The following is a 17,826-nucleotide window of genomic DNA, read 5'->3' on the forward strand; positions in this document are numbered from 1 at the left end:
CGTATTTCTAACCCAAGTTTCATTACTAATCAGGATTTTTGTTCGATTTATGTTCCAGGATCACATGGAAAGGAGTATTTTCCCACGCCGTTTTCCGACTTCCGCGCGAGGATGCCCGCGCGACCTTGTGCACCGGCCACGGGGAGACGCCAATCGAGTTAAAAAAAATACAAATTTTAGTTCGAAGGATGACTAATAAATGGGTTATAACATATTTGCCCTCCCTGAGTGTTTTATTGCTTAAAAAAATTAACGAAAATGCCTTACTTTTTGGACGTTCAAAGTTTACTGTGCCTCTGTTCGCTTTCATACACTCAACAAATTGCACACGTCATCATCATGTGTCTTACACTTAATTTTGCGCTTATTGTGAAACACATCCATTTCATGTGTGAATCTTATGCTATGAACCATGCCTGAACACTATGGATTTGAATTGCGACACACTTGGATTCTATGTGCTTCATATGGTGATATCAATAGCTTTGCACATCACATATCACCATATTCTACTTTATCGACTTCTACTTTACCAACTCTAAAAATGAATCGACAAATATATAAACAAATTTCAGAGGCCAGAGCTTTCACATATCTTTTTAATGGGTCTGATTTGGGATTCGATCATGGACTGTTGGGGTGTGCTGCTGTCGGAGTCTTCGTTCGATCTCACTTGTCGATCTCACTCCCACGGTTGTCCTCATATATGAGGCGGGCTGATAGGATAAAGTCACAACTCTTGTTTTCGATGTTTACCTTTCTGAGCAAGACATTCACATCGTATTGAAATGCAAAACGCTTTAAATCCATCTGTTTTGAACAGTAGTGTGATTCAATGTGAAATACACTTGAATAGATAGTGAAAAATTTTCAACTTTTCAAAGTTTGAAACACTAGAAATTAACGTGTATAACACATTGAACTAAGGTGAAATACACTTAAAGTAAATGTGATTCTGCATTTAAAAAATCAAGTGTTTAAACACTTCGATCAAACGTGTGGAATTTTTTGAGTGTCGTTTTCGGCTGCATTTGCCGGATTAGCGCTGGCAGTGTGATTGGTAGTTTTCTCGCTTTCCGGGAAGTTTTAGAATAGAGAAAGAAAACGTGATTCAACATGTTTGCAAGCATCAGAAGAGATGTCTCAATCTGCGTTGTTTGATTTTCTCCCGGATCAGGAATTAATGGCATTGCGAGTGATAATTTTTAATTTCAGTTTATTTAAAGGGCTGCAAGGTGCGTGAAAGAGCTCGGCACAATCGGTGTTGATGTTGGCTCGCTTGCATTCTGAAATGGGTCAGTGGAGCTGCAATAGAGCTAACACCTTCTAACTCCCGGACTATATACTCGTAGTTAGGTAGGTTATCAATTCAAATAAAACACATCCCCAAAGGAATATTCTGTAAACTAGTTGAAAAACGCAAATATTAAATTAGAATATCAAATTAAACAAAGATGAAGAGCCAAGTAGGCTAATCAATTAAAATGATAAATCAATGTACTACCATAATCAACAGAAATAAACATAATTTTACTACTACTACAACTCCCGGACTAAACCTGCTTTAATTGAGGGGAATAAAAAGCAATTTTCTTCCATAATAACACTGCCGGACAGTGGGTTAGATTGTACACTCACAAACACACACACACACACACCATCGAGATATTACTAGGGTTCTAGTTATTCTAGAATTCGATATCGAGTTAGTGGACATGAAGTTGTGCAGAGTGGACTGTATACACTATCTTGGATTTGACAAATTTTTGAGACTGTATGATATTGCAATTTTTTTTAAATCTCAGTCTATTTGGTATTCCGATAGTAAAAAAGTTAAGAATATCGAATTTGAAAAAAAAAAGATCAAAATTCTAAATAGAGATATAGAAATATAGATAATTTATGCCACCAGGACTAAACTGAAGTGTCTAGTTGGACTAGTGACTTTTGACGTAATTAGGGACATTATAGACATTGGGAGACCAGTGATGCCTGCGAGAAATGTCGCTTGGATTTTCAATTTCCCGGTTCTCCCGGCTTTCTCGGGTCCATGGCCAGCCTGAATCAATATCTTCGTATAGCAAATCTTTTTTCAGATCATCCAGATTGCAGTCGCTGTAAGCTCCGGACAACAAATTCTATTTGACTAACTTGATCTACAACTGTAGAGGTTCACATAGTATGGGCTTAGATTGATCTCACTGCTGTGATGACCCCCAGCTAACTTGCATCCTACATGTGTAGAAGTGCCTTGAAAAGTGCTTCCAGAAGTAAATACATCGGTGCAAGAATAGCCAAACAAGGTCGTATTATAACAATGGAGTAAATGTTCTTAGATTCAGGAAGCTATTAACCGCATTCAGTGGAAATAATGCACATTTACTACAGCGGTACCTTGCATCTAGCTAGATGTACCAAACGAACAATGTCACTACTTAATTTCTAATACTGTAACCGCTTGCTGCAGTATACATATTGCAATGACAGTTCAAAGGAAATGACTCAATTCGGATCGAACACTTTCGATTGTGCCGCTAATCTTTTCGCTGTTTGACCCCCAGTCGTATTTATTCCTCGACGACCCGAAAGGTAAACAACGCAACTCACCTCGTCCACGTAGCGACAGTGCCGGACCGCTTCGTAGCGCTCGTCGTCGTTCATGACGGTGCGGCCCTTCCGGCTGTGCGTTAGCTCATCACTGCACACGCCGACAATTAGATACACGTTGCGAAACACATTCTTGGCCTGCAATCGTATGGAAGAATCGAATCGATTAATTAGCCGTTGCAGCTTTGGTATCGTAACTAGGTCGACTCACCTGCATTAGCTGCCGGGCGTGGCCCTGGTGGAACAGATCGTAGATACCGTCCGCGTAGACGCGGATCCTCCGCGGGGCCGTGCCGGATCTGGCCATTTGGTAGGTGATTTTCTGTGTGTAATCGCATCGGTCCAGCTCGGTAAGTGCATCCAATTCGTCCGAAAACGGTGCCGGTTTACAAATTGTCTGAAAAGAAGAAGAAGCACAAAGAACGTCGTTAGGCCAAAAGCGCACAACAAATAGACGAGAGAAATCTGTCGGGAGGTAATTTATCTCAATTAAGACGAATGTCAAGTGTGCACACTCCGGACAAGGACAGATTTATTGCGGAACCTTCCAGCTCCTGCTTGTTCTGTTTAAATAACGCATGACGGAAAACTACGCGGTAGAAAGTTCAAGCGGAAATCTGATAGGTTGATGGTTAGCTTCTGGGAGGGAAACGTGGAACGGTGAGATTTAGTGTCGTTTTCTGAACTTTCACTGCTTCGAGGAGATTGGTTATGGGCTAATCTCTAGCAATTAAAAACAGTCTCAGGGTGTAAAGTCATCACATTCAAGTCATGGATCTCACCGAGAGTGATGTTGCTAATCGGTGATAAGATGTGTAAGATGAATCAAATGCATTCCACGTCACCCGGTTGCCAGTTACCAGCGGAAATAAATTCAGATCATGTGATGAATCACAAGATTGATGATAGATCAACGTATACACTATGCACTTGCTGTTTACATGTGTTACATGTCACGAAGTAGTTTGAATTTGTTTTGTGTGTTAACACAAAATAAGGGGTGACAAAAAATTATCAATTCCATCCATTCACATTACTCGAGCTAGAAAGGAACGTCCACTGGTTCTAGATAAATAGCGGACGTTACATGATCTCAGCCACCACCATGCCATCGACCGTCCTGAATAGAGATCAATTAAAAATAGAGAGCGAGCCGAACACGTCTGATCGGATGATACCTGGCGTATAAATATCACACGATGCCATTTCGAATCTCAATAGAATCAAACAACATCGGTTGTTGTTAATCAACCGTAACAAAAAAAAGAGAATAAGGTGATGAAGCATATTTATAGCGCCATCTAATGGCAAATTGCGCGTGAATTGACCATCCCCGCTGCGCTGCCGCACAGTGGGACGAAATCAAAAATAGTGGGACGTGGCTATTTGCGACGAAACTATTGCGTGTAACATTTTGATGTCTTCTGGAATGTTGTTTCTTCATTTTATGAGTACTTTCATTAAGTACTGAAAATTTGCACTTAAGGGGAGCAACACTCAAAAAAAACTTTTTTAAGTCTCTTTAAAATTGATGTACATCTATAGAAACATTGTAGATGAAGTAATTTTAAGAAACTTTATCGAAGAAAAACATCAAGTGGACGAAGTTATAGGGTGAAAATGGAGTACAAACGGTGGTACCCCCTTAAAAAGCGATTTTCCCATAACTTTTTTGTTTGAATTTTAACATTTTTTTCAATGCATCATTTAGTTCAGCAATACAACTCATAGGGGGATCCAAGGGGATGCCTAATGAATTTTAAAATAAAGCACCTCAATGTTTAGCAATGTCTTGCTGTTTTCATGACCATTTTTTCAAGTATATTCGTCGCAAATAGCCATGTTCTACTATTTTTGATTTCGTCCCACTGTTCGCCGCTGGCGATGAGTGAAAGTTCCTCATGCCCATTCTGCACCATACATTGTTTGAACTGCTGCAGCGCGTGGCGAATGGCTTAATTCGAAGTGATAATCCTTGACAGTCGTCAAGGATGACGCAAGAAGTTTCCATCGACATCGTTATTCACACTTTGCGGGCCTGAAAGAACACTCGGAGAAGATCGATAGTGTGTGTGCTTTTGGCGATCTTGGGCTTCGATTATTTTCGCAAACTTCTCTGTTGCCAGCCTTAAGTTTGGAATGATATCTGACGCAAAAGATCCACCTCGTGGCCATCGTCGTAACAGAGAGCTGCAGCCTGCATGACGTACGATCGAGGTTTTGTTTGTTCACCTTGCGTCTGTCTTCCTTTTTTCTAATACAAAGCGCTGACGCATCGTTTAGATTGGTTTTATTTGTCAAATGCGAGTCATCGTTTTGTAAAAAAAAATGTTCTCGAAAGAACGGAAGAACTTCGAAATAGTGGTGCCTAAGAGAGTCAATAAACCATAAGGAAGGTGGAGCGTGAAGATCATCTTAGGCCGGAAACGGGTGCATCCGGTTGAGCTAGTTTGATTATCTTGCAACCGTTTTGTGAACTTGCGGAACACGATCCATGGAAAATCATGATGATAATTAAGATCGGCAGGCATTCATTAGGCGAAACATTAACCGTAGGAAATAGCAAGTCTATTGATTAATCTCAAGTTGATGGGGTGGAACGTTTTTCAGTCCACCACCATGAGACGTTTTCGTTAGCTTCGATTGCAAAATGGTCTTCAAATCACAACTTAAAGTTCATTAAAGTTCATTAAAGTTCCTGAAAAGTCTCGGATGCTAAAAGAATCGCTTTAAGGTTCTTACAGTATCCAGTCATAGAGCTTCACTGAAATTCTCAGCATTTCCTTTCATTCTTCAGAACTTCTCCAAAGTTCCTACAATTGTTGTAAAGTTAATGGGACTGCATTGAAGATCTCTGATCTTTCATAATGTTAATTATGAACTTGAAATATATCATTTATTTATTTTTTACTTTATTCTGGCACTTTGAATATTTTCAATATCTTGAAATATGGAATACGAAACTTCAAGACATTGAATATTTTTATATCTTGGACTTACTTACTTGGAAAACTCAAGTAATTTTATCCAGAAAAATGAGTAGACATCCGGTATATAGCGAAAGAAGACTAAACGTCTCAACGCAAAGAATAATCAATCTTGAAATAAATTCACGCAAAAAAGTGGAAAATAGTGACTTATTTCAAGAAAAGTGACTTCAGTGACTTGGCCTTAAAAAAAAAGAAGCTTGAAAAAAGTGACCAAGTCACTAAAAAGTGACACGCTACCAGCCCTGCAACTCTCCTAAGTATTTCTTTAAAAATTTACCTCAACCTCATTTCATTTTCATTTTGCAGCGTTTGGTGGGGCAATGGGAGCGCAAGTCAATCCAAAGCCGAGGATAAAGGACGGGTAATGGCTGAATAGTCTATGCGGACCACTTGAACGCCATGGGAAAAGGAAGGGATTGAAGAGGCCGGTTATTGAAGGGTTTTGAGGAAATGACACATAGTGATGCTAAATGTAAAGAAACCGAAAATCCATCTCCCACTGATTCATCCTTTCACATATATACCAAATCGATATTTTAAAGCAATAATCAAAATAAACAGACAATACATGAAAAGGCTAATTGCCAGTTGCTTTAAAGGCTAGTTGCCTCCCTAAGCGGACCCTCCGCATCCTAACTCTTCTGTTAATCCACTTAATGCTACTAGGCTGTCTAAATTTTCTTATTTAAGTTCGTTTGATGATTATGATATCTCTTGTCTAATTTAACAAATAATTGAAATCTCTAATCTACCTACAATGCTTTATTAAGTACCTGCACTTGTGAATGTAATCTAAAATTTAACGTGTTTCAAGTTGTTTTTGACTTTGACATATATTTAATATATATTAGTTCGTCCCACTTGACACCTTCAAGTGACTAAAATGCTTCACTTAGAGGGTAGTTTCCTAGCTGATTTTTTAATTACATAGGGTATATGCTTCAACTACGCTCACACGTTTCCACTATGTCGCACCTAAAAAATACGTATGGTTATGTCACAATAGAAGCACGCCACAGTGGAAATCCCGAACCATAGGTCAAACACTTATCCCAAATCAAAATGAAGCACATATAAGATTAGTTGCAATACCATGTACAAAAATGGTGTTTAACATTGTTCCCTGAGTAATACCTCAACGAAAACAACAACGAAAGCTTGTCACGCAAGTAGAAGGAGCACTGTTGGGCACTTTCTGAAATATTTCAATAGTATAATTCCCTTGCAAACCCAAATAAATCTATCCGCGTAAAAATAAATAAAATAAGAGTGATTTGCGGCTAAACCCGCCAGTATCACACCCAACGTCAGTGCCTATACGTAAGCGTACTACGACGCGGCTTTCAACTAAAGGAGTAACAAGTGTGATACTATCACTTCAGGCTAGAACTTTGGTTCTCTTATGCAATGGTTCATCAGAGAGGGGAAGCTCAGCATGCTTGGCATGCACAGTCGTACACACCAACCGCTCATTTGCCAACAACCCCTCACTCAGTTGTTGAAAATTGATTTTCCTTAAAGTAATTGATAGACCAGAATCATAGCCTACTATAGATATACAAAGAGTAGGTAAATCTTAACATTTGAATCAACACCAATGAATTTTTACACTTAAAGTCCGAGATGTGCAGCGAGCATTTCTCACTTCATTTTACAATGCAAAAACAAATGCAGTTTATTACTAGAATTAAAATCTACCTTCTCTTACGTACCTCTCTGAACTTTACTCTATCTACTGCTTCAAACAGAACTACGTTTTGTCAAATGTGTGCAAGTCACTAGCAAATGAGCAGTTTGTGACCAAAACTGTGCATGCCAAGCATGAAGCTCAGTAATCCTCATCGCATGCTCATGACGCTATTCTGTCACGGCATGAGCCAACGATGCCGGACCTAAACCAACCGTCTCCAACGCTCCACTATGAAGCATAAGATTAGGCCCGCCCACCAACGTCCAGGTTAAAAAACTAGCCAAGGGGAGGGAATTTACCTCAACCCATCATTGTAAATTTTCTTGAAACATTCCTTAGAATTCAATTGGAATACTCCTTAGAACACCTTTGGAATTATACTAAGAACTTTTATTGAATCCTTGTCAGACCCTTGGAATTCTACTCACAAGTACTTCGGAGCATTCCTTAAAAATCGTTAGAATTCACCTCAAAATTAAGTCAGAACTCTATTGGAATTACCTCTGAATCATCCTCAGTATTCTGTTGGAATGTTCCCGTGGGATTCTACTCATAGCTACTTTGAAATTCTCCTTACGATTTTCCTGGATTCGGGAGTTCAACAAAACTCACTTGAAAGCAGTGTTGGTAAAATCATCAATCAAATGATATTTTTCCGCTCTTATACACTCTCAATATCACGCGTGATATTGGAACAAAATATCATGCTAGATAATGATATTACATGCTCCTTTGATATTGCGAGACTATTCACAACGTACAAAAATCAAGCTGAGAGTTGACTCGACTGAAAAATGATTTCGTTGCACATCGTTTTCTTAGAAAGAGAAAGTATAGTTTGCTATCTCTTTTTATTCTGCTGCCAGCCGTTATGGAAGTTTCGGCTGCGTTCGGGTGTAAAACAAAAATCATTAAACTCAATCTCACCACAATTTGTTGAGATTTGCAGCTGGTGAGTTTTGTTAGCTTGATCTTCCGAGCTGCGATATCACAGCTTGCAAAATCAACCGCAGTTGTTTGCCTGTTGATTTATGTCTACGAAAATCAAGTATGATCTTGGGCATTGGTGAGATTTGATTTATTGATATTTTCTCAACACTGCTTGAAAGGAATGCTAAAAAAAAGTTTTCCTAGCAATTCTTCCCTTGGAATACCCCTCTGAATTTCCTTGAAATTATCCCTAAGAGTTGTTTGGTAATCGTCATCAAATTCATTCATTACAGTTCATAAGCCGTGCAATGTTTTCAAGGACCTGATTTATTTTTAAGGTGGTGCGTGTGTTTCATTTCAAGAAACCTTGCTAGATTACTTTTTCTCAGTGGTAAAAATATAGTGAAATTGAAGCTGAAAGCATAAAGAATCGTTTGCATGCATTCATCGAAGTGTTTTCGTAAGAAAATCCAGTGAAAATAGTGTTTCAATTTGGGTTGCCGAAAATAGTCTGGCATGCCGAAGCCGTCATTTCCCCTACTTCAATGTATTCTTTTCTATTTTTATAATTGCTTGATTTCAAAATTCTCAGAAAATTACAGGTTTGTACAGGGAAAATTCAATTATCTGTTATTATTGTTACAGTGCATGGAGGAGTTGCGATATTTTTCCAGATTATCTAAAATAAATTCTACTGCAACTTTGAATTTCTTAATGAATTTCCTATTCACGGCTGATGATAGGCCTTCATATTTTATTCACTTTTTTACACGGAAACGTCTTATGTAAAGGTTGAATCTCTTAAGGTGAGTGACACCCGTAATAAGGACCGATGTGTCTTAATTTTGAAAACATTTGAAATTCTATGAAGAAGTTCAGAATAAAACTGAATAAACCTTTTCATTTTTCAATACTTTGAAAAACACCCAGAGAAGTTTTTTTTTACTAGTTCGTTTATTTACTAGGCTCAGTCGTGTGTGACACTTTGCGGAGCCAAAATCAGTAATGTTTGAATTTACATTTTAAATAGCAGTAGTTCTAGGTTAGCATTGGGTACCAATTACCATCCCCTCCTTTCCAAACTATTTCCCGCCATTGTGTCCCAGTTTTATTATCCTCCTGTTCCTGTGCTACTTGCCCCTGCCCAGCCAGGATTTGGTCAACCGTCCGAGAGTAGTATCTGAAGGAGGCTTCAGAAACCAGTTTCCTACCTAGCTCCTTCCAATCGAAATTGTTACCCATCCAGAGAAGTTAACTGAAATCATATTGAAAATTCATGGATATCAACTAAGTTCTTATACACTCGGTGGTAGTAGTATAGGATTATCAGATAAGTTTTTGTTTTCTTTTGTTTCTTTGCCTCCCCCATTAGTTAAATGTTGCATTTTGTATTTCTGTGTTTGTAGTGTTTTCTGTGTATTGTTCAGTGGGAGAGCGTTTTGCGCTCCCACTAGTACGACAAAATGGAAGTTTTGTCCGAAGACGACATGGATGACCAATCATTTCAGAAAACGGATGATGTCATCCCTGGTTCGTCGTCTCAGTCTGTCAATGGGCAGGCTGAGAAAAGCACCAGATCGCGGGCCTACCCGAATGACTCGACTGGTCCATGGGTTGTCTACTTTCAGCCCAAAAACAAACCTTTGAACGTTGTTGAAATTTCAAATGATTTGACGAAGCGATTCTCGGCCGCGACCGAAATCACGAAGGTTAGGCACAATAAACTTCGTGTGTCCATCTCTAACCTGAAGCAAGCTAATGAGATTGCTGTCTCCCAGCTCTTTACGCTCGAGTACAGAGTTTACATCCCAGCTCGTGATGTGGAGATCGAAGGTGTGGTCACCGAAGCGAGTCTGACCCCGGAGATCTTGGAGAAGCAGGCGGTTGGCCGTTTCAAGAACCGTTTGCTTCCCCCGGTGAAGATACTGGATGTCCAAAAACTGGGCTCAGTATCTATCAGCGAGGGTAGAAAGAGTTTTACCCCCACAGACTCGTTTCGTGTGACCTTTTCTGGTTCAGCCCTTCCTCACTACATCGAGCTGGGAAAACTTCGACTACCTGTGCGTTTGTTCGTACCCCGGGTCATGAACTGCCAAAACTGTAAGCAGTTGGGACATACGGCCTCCCACTGTGGCAGCGAGGCACGCTGTTCCAAATGCGGGGAGAAGCATGGGGATGACACCTGTGCAGCTACCGCACCAAAATGCGTGTACTGCAAAGAATCTCCTCCTCATGGTCTCTCGTCGTGCCCGGTGTACAAACAACTCTAACTTAAGGAACGTTCCCGGCAGTCATTTGCAGAAATGCTTAAGACAGCCACACCATCGACCAACGTCAGATGACTGACTCTGACTTGACTGAGCAGGGAACTTCTTTCAGTTTTCCGGAAGGTTCTGCACGGAAACGAAAGCGCATCCGTTCGCGGATTGTTGCAAATAAAGAACCCCAAATCAGCTTGCCCAAATCAAGGAGTAGTGGAAAAAAGGAGATTTCTACTCCTCCTGGATTCCGCAGAACTGACTACACCCAGGATTTTCCACCTCTCCCGGCAGGGCTGATAGCACCAAATATATCCAAAAATAGTGATTTTAGTGACTAAAATGAGTAAAAAAGGGACCATTAAGTGACTTTTAGGACACAAAAAGTGACCAAAAAAGGAGACCCAAGTAGAACTTATTGAGCTCCAATTTAAAAATGTATAAGAAGATTTTAAGCATTTTGTCAATATTAGTAGTATTTGTTCTTGTATGATCGGTATCTGTTGTAAACAGACATGAGAGATTGATTTTTACACTAGCCTGCTGCTGGCTACTCTTTCATTTTGTTCAATTTTCAAGATAAATCCTTTTTTCAGTAAACCTGTTCCAATTCATAATTGTTGCCCAAAATGTGTGTTACATTTTAAACATTATGCTATGAAAATTCATTATAATTATCGTTAATAAAAACAATCGCTCTTGTATGGTTTTTTGCGTGTTTTATAATACAACAACCAATATACATCTAAATTTCAGCTGTTCGATGGAACACAACGTACCAAGAAGACTGGCAATTCTACTAGCTTTCATGCACATCCATATAGTATTTCATTTGAACAAATACCCTCAAGCTTTGAGCGTTGAATGGCGAGACTGTGACCCTCGGTTGGTATTGTATACAAGCACTCATATGTTGTCAGTTTTCTTACAGGCAGGGCTGCACATCAGTCCCATATGAGTTTTTGTCAGCTTTGAGTACGCAATACTATTCGTTATCTAATGGCATCTCCTAATGCATTACGCCTCTTATTAAATTTGACCGCTTCGTTTAGTGCACTATTGGTATTATTGTAATTGGTAACTGGAGCGATTATCCGGTAAAATCCATTTCCTTTCACAACTCTTCAGTATCTATTTTATGAAAAATATTGATTAAATCAAACGGAAAATTACCAATTGCGGAAGCACAGCAAAATCTAACATATAGTCAGATGTTCCAAATTAAAACCCTAAAGCTTTTAGCATCCCATAGTGAACCACTTGTTTTAATTACCATTTTTTGCAAAAAAAAATGTAAAATGAATGTCTATTTCTGGGTTGAATTTAATGTGATTCAACCTTATCTTGTGCTTCTGTGTCGAGATTAGATTCTTTGATTAGTATGAATTTCTCCTTGTTTTCCAGTAAAAGTTTGTTATCATCCATCATCAGAACGTAAACAATCCTTCAGCGAACACTGAGTGGTCCACAAAAACGTTATGATGACTTCAACTTTGAATGCAGATTGCATGGAATCAATATATTTGACTAGTTAAAGTATCAGGTTAACGTTCACCTTATTAATAAACAGTTTAAAATCAACAATGAATAGTACATGAATCTAGTGACAGCTAGAAGAGGATCCAAAATAGGGAAATTAGTACTACTTCTTTCCGAAGTAGTTAGTTATAACCACAAACGAAGTGACAGACGGAGCGGCTCGAAAACTTTGGTGACTAACCTGCTATTGCAATTTTTCAGTGTACCACATGGCAACACCACTACTACTGGATTGTACCGCATGGCAACACTACTACTGGATTGAACTAGCATTTTCACCCAATGTACTAGAATGTTTTGGTTCTATCTCTTTCACTCTACTCAAAACTGAAATGCATAATAAAATGACAAAATGATACGCACTCTTTGCACACTGTCAAAGAATCATTGTACACAAAATCAACTTTGTTCAAATCAAAACAAAAAAACTAACCCATCAGGTGGATGATGGCACAAGCTTCCAAAAAAATTCTATTACAGTGAACCACATTATTTAAATGGATTTCTTCGCCAGTAAGTCGTCTGTCACTTCGTTTGTGCTTTTACCTTGTGATGCGTAGAGCAGGCGATAAGATAGCTGGCTCTCACGTAGATGAACACGGTTCAACTCTTAGTTCACCTTTTTTATGATTTTGCAGTTGTGTTTTTGAGATCGATAAAGAAGCAAAACATGAAGGAAGTTTGTCGATAATGAAAAGTAGTTTGTTTAATAAACATTGTAAAATTTTGCTTCCCTAACAATAGTTTTCTTGAATCAACTAAAGCATAGTTGTATTTGGAAGTTTGACATTTGTCCATCTACTGAAAAATATAGTTGAACCAATCGAGGAGCCAACTATGGACTATAGTTGTTGCCCTCTATATATAGTCAAATCAACTATAGTTTCGGGTTATCTCTAAAACAATTGAACAATATAGTTATTTTGACCGGAAAAATAATTGCGTCTGCTATAATTTGTTCTCCGTGTACAACAACATCCCCGTATTCTAAAGATATTTTATTTTGGTGCAACAATTAGTTTTTCTCAAAAAAACAAAACAGTTTAGTTATACTTAACCAATTATATTACTATATAAACTCACTTATATTTTTCTCATTGAGAAGATGAATAATCCTTCATTATGTGAAATTAATTTATTAAAATTATTTAATAGCTTTATAAATGTTCTTATTTCTTAGACTTCAGTAATTCACTTCAACGAAACATGAAGTACACAACAATTTTAGAGGGAAGCCCTCAGAACTTTATAGAAGTACTCATCACTTCAAGAAGTTCCATAGATATTAATAAAGTTCAGAGAAGATCATTGGGACCTTGCGTCAGTTTATTTCAACAATATATAGTTTAAAAAAAATCTGAAAAGTTAAGAGCAATTTGAAGGGTTTATTGAGAATCCTCCAGCATGTTATCTTAACTCAAAGTCTTAAGAGAAGATCATAAGTTTTCAGAAAGTTTTAAAGAACTTCAGGTAAATTTTGAAAATTTTAAAGATTTTCCTCAAATTTCAGAGAAGTCCTAAAAACTAATTAATCTTACAGAATTTTAAAGAAGCTTAAAAGTTTCATCACATCAAAGAAAGTTTAAGAATTTCAGACAACTTTATATATTGAGAGAATTTCTCCCAGCTTCTAAAAAAATTAAACAACTTTTAGAATCTGCCAGCATTTCGAAGAAGTCTAAACTTTTTTTTTAATCCTTTGGAAATTTTTTATAATTTCAATAATGTTCAAAGCATATAAAAAAGTTCCCTGAATCTCAAAGAATTCCAAAGAACAAAATATTTCAAGACCAAACTAACTAAAGAGAGGGTTATAGTTTTTCATTCAATATCGCAGAACATCAAGGAAGTTTGAGGAACTTGGCAGAATATGTCAGAAGTTCAAAAAGCTCTTTGAGCTTCAGAGAAGTTTATTGATTTTAAGGACGAAGGGGTAGGGGGTCTTGAATTATTAAAAAATGCTACGCTAGAAGAATGCTCCTTTAGAAAATGTGAGAATTCAGGAAAAGTTCATAGAACTTTAAATTATTTCCCAGAACTTCAGATAGTTTCCTTGCACATCAATTTTGTTTTGCGGATTGAAGTTCTAGTTCAATTAGTCCAAATACTTAATATAAGAACACCAAGCTTCTCCAAAGCTGCTAAAAATCAAAAGAAGCTCCCAGAATTGTAGAGAATACGAAAAATCTCACAAGAATATCCCAGCATTTTAGAGAAGTTCTCAAAACGTCATAGTACCTTCAAGTACTTCAGTGGATTTTCCAGCATATACCAGGTTCAAAATAATGCACAATATATCTAGCATAAAACAAAATTTACAACACCGGTGTTGTGGTTTTTTTATAGTTCTAAATAAACCGAAACCAGGATTTAGGACTACGTTGAAGTAGCCTGTAGAAATGATGGAATCGAAAACAACCAAAAATACACTAACGAAAAACCAAAAGCAACATTTCGAACGCTAGGCAATTTCCGGGACGTTTTGCAGGACATTTGGTAATGCGGGACAGGAAGGCGAATCCGGGACGTCTTGTCACTTTAGCGTATTCCTTACGAGGCAAGGAAAAAGTGCGCCGAACACCTCAAGCCGATGCAATGCAAAAGCGCAGTTTTACGACCATTTCCGCCATTTGGAAAGCTACCGAAAAAGTAGTTTAGTTGGGTGAGAAATGCACAATAAAAAAAACGCACTAGGTGGGGTTATGTTTTATGAAATTTCTCTTGTCGTTGTTTTCACTGCGGAATTTTATTTTATTAACGAATAAAAGAAAGCGGACACCTCATTGTTCGGCGGTATGTCTGGGCGAATTTTTCGCCAGAAAGAGTAAGAATAACATTAATCTCACCCATCTTCATATGCTAGAACTCTTTAATCCTTGTGTGAATCATTCGTATTCATTCACTCCACAGAAAATCCCCATAAGGATCTGTCAACCTGTGCGCCATATTTCGTAGACCCGAATAGAAATGAACTTCAGTCAACATTTAACCTGTCAAAGCGAAAAAGAATTGACCGATATTCCTAAACAGAGCTGAGTGCTATACATAGGTGCACTGAAAAAGATTTTATGGTTTAAAAATCCTTTTTTTTTTCAAGAAAAATATTTTGCTTTCTTTATTGAGCGCCTCCTTTGCTTTAAAAAAAGTGACTTTAGTGACTTTTTGACGAAAATAGAGACTTTGAAGTGACCACCTTAAAAAAAGTGACAAAGTCACTAAAAAGTGACCCGCTATCAGCCCTGCTCCCGGGGACATCAAAAAACCCCGATGCCCCAATTTCCAGAACAGAAGCCCCTGCTTCATCTGGGTTGTTCTCATTGTGGACGGTATCCTCAAGTATCTCGATATTTCTGATCCTCTGAAAAGCATTGTTCTGGCAATGCTTCCTGCTGTGAAGACCCTCTTGAAGCAATTGATATTTAAGTGGCCCCTCCTTGCAGCAATCATTTCCTTCGATGGATAATTTTCCAAACGAGGTCGGGGATTTGATCACTGTTCTACAGTGGAATTGACGAAGCCTTATTCCTAAATTAGACTCTTTTAAGTTTTTAGTTCACAATAATGATTGTTATGCATTTGCTCTTTGTGAAACTTGGCTCGCTTCAGATGTCGATCTTTCTTTTAATGATTTCAACATTATTCGACTGGATCGTGAGGATTCGCGTGGAGGAGGGGTACTTTTGGGGATCAAAAAGTGCCATTCCTTCTATAAAGTGAATCTTCCACAATTTCCAGGTGTTGAAATTGTCGCATGTCACGCTACTGTTAAAGGCAAGAGTCTTTGTATTGTTTCTGTGTATATTCCTCCCCGAGTTTCAATTTATCAAAAACAACTTTCAGGTATCTGTTCAGTTCTTCCGACTCCGCGGTTGATTATGGGAGATTTTAATTCCCACGGTACAGGCTGGGGGGAACTGTACGATGACAACCGTTCTACTTTGATATATGACCTCTGCGACAATTTTAATATGTCAATTCTTAATAATGGAGAAGTATCACGTTTGGCTGGTCCATCCTCCAATGGAAGTAAATTAGACCTCACACTTTGCTCTTACTCATTATCGTTGGATTGCACGTGGAATGTGATCCAGGATCCCCACGGTAGTGATCACTTACCGATCAAAATTTCGATTGCCAGTGGGTTCAATCCGTCGGAATCCGTTAACATCGCGTACGACCTCACTCGTAATATCGATTGGACAACGTTCAAGACCGCGATAGATGAAGCTCTAACGTCGGTAGAAGAGCTTCCACCGTTGGAGGAATATAACTTCCTTTCCAATCTGATCTTGGACAGCGCGCTTCGAGCTCAAACTCGGCCGGTTCCAGGAACGTCTTTCCGTAGGAAACCTCCTTCCCTTTGGTGGGATCAGCAATGCACTGAGGTTTATCGTAAAAAGTCCGACGCGTTTAAGCTTTTCCGGAAACGCGGAACACCCGAGCATTTTGAAGCGTACTCGACTCTTGAACGCGAACTCAAGAGCCTCATCAAAGCCAAGAAACGCGGTTACTGGCGGCAATTCGTGGACGGATTATCGCGCGAAACGTTGATGAATACGCTTTGGAACACGACGCGAAGGATGCGTAACCGATCTTCAAACAACGAGAGCAAGGAGTACTCGGATCGTTGGATTCTCAAGTTCGCGCGAAAAGTATGTCCTGATTCCGTGCCGGCACAGATGATTCCTCGCGAAACGACGAATTCGGTAGACGCGATCAACTAGCCTTTTACAATGCTAGAGCTTTCACTCGCTCTCCTTTCGTGTCGCAATTCGGCTCCGGGGGCTAAAAGGGTCAAGTTTGACTTGTTGAAGAACCTCCCAGACGTCGCTAAGAGGCGCATGTTGAACTTGTTTTGTCAGTTCCTGGAGCTCAATATTGTTCCAGATGATTGGAGGCGAGTGAGGGTAATAGCCATTAAAAAGCTGCGAAACCCGCGTCCCATTGCGATGTTATCGTGCATTCGAAATTGTTGGAGAAAATGATTCTTTTTCGCCTGGACAAATGGGTTGAGACGAACCACCTACTCTCAGATACTCAATTTGGTTTCCGTAGGGGCAAGGGAAAGAACGACTGTCTCGCGTTGCTTTCCACAGAAATTCAGTTGACTTTTGCTAAAAAAGAGCAAATGGCTTCTGTGTTCTTGGATATTAAGGGGGCTTTTGATTCAGTATCGGTTGAAGTCCTTTCAGACAAACTCCACGCTTGTGGCCTTTCCCCATTGATTAATAACTTTTTGTACAATTTGCTGTCAGAGAAACAAATGAGCTTTTCTCATGGAAACTCTATAGCTTGCTTCTCGATTTAGTTACATGGGTCTCCCACAGGGCTCATGTTTAAGCCCCCTTTTGTATAATTTCTACGTCAGAGAAATTGATAATTGTCTTAGTGACAACTGCACGTTGAGACAACTTGCAGATGACGGCGTAGTGTCTATGACAGGGCCTCGGAGAAAACTGAGTTGGTCGTTTTTTCTAGGAAGCATAGCCCAGCACAACCGAAGCTTCAACTTTTGGGTAAGCCGATCACTCATTCCATGTCTTTCAAATATCTTGGGGTCTGGTTCGATTCCAAATGCACCTGGAGATCCTAAATTAAGTATCTGAGACGAAAATGCCAACAAAGGATCAATTTTCTTCATACAAATACCGGAACGTGGTGGGGAGCCCATCCGCAAGATCTTCTTACGTTGTACCGGACAACGATTTTATCGGTTTTACAGTACGGTAGTTTTTGCTTCCAGTCGGCGGCTAAAACACATATCATCAAACTGGAACGTATCCAGTATCGTTGTCTTCGTATCGCGTTAGGA

General features: G+C 39.0%; 1 protein-coding gene across 4 annotated transcripts in view; it reads right to left on the reverse strand.

Annotated features, from left to right (window-relative positions):
* LOC135697683 (choline-phosphate cytidylyltransferase B-like) overlaps nt 1–17,826 on the reverse strand; it is a 95,363-nt gene that overhangs the window by 11,400 nt on the left and 66,137 nt on the right. For all 4 annotated transcript variants that reach the window (XM_065217462.1, XM_065217471.1, XM_065217457.1 and 1 more), the window contains 2 exons: nt 2,819–3,004; nt 2,608–2,745 (listed from right to left, as the gene is read on the reverse strand). In XM_065217462.1, the coding sequence (XP_065073534.1) occupies nt 2,608–2,745; nt 2,819–3,004 (324 nt within the window). The remainder of the gene's footprint in view (nt 1–2,607; nt 2,746–2,818; nt 3,005–17,826) is intronic.

This window comes from Ochlerotatus camptorhynchus, unplaced genomic scaffold (assembly GCF_037179485.1).
Source record: "Ochlerotatus camptorhynchus isolate MF236.1 unplaced genomic scaffold, CSIRO-AGI_Acam_v1.1 ptg000007l, whole genome shotgun sequence".
Taxonomy (NCBI): domain Eukaryota; kingdom Metazoa; phylum Arthropoda; class Insecta; order Diptera; family Culicidae; genus Ochlerotatus; species Ochlerotatus camptorhynchus.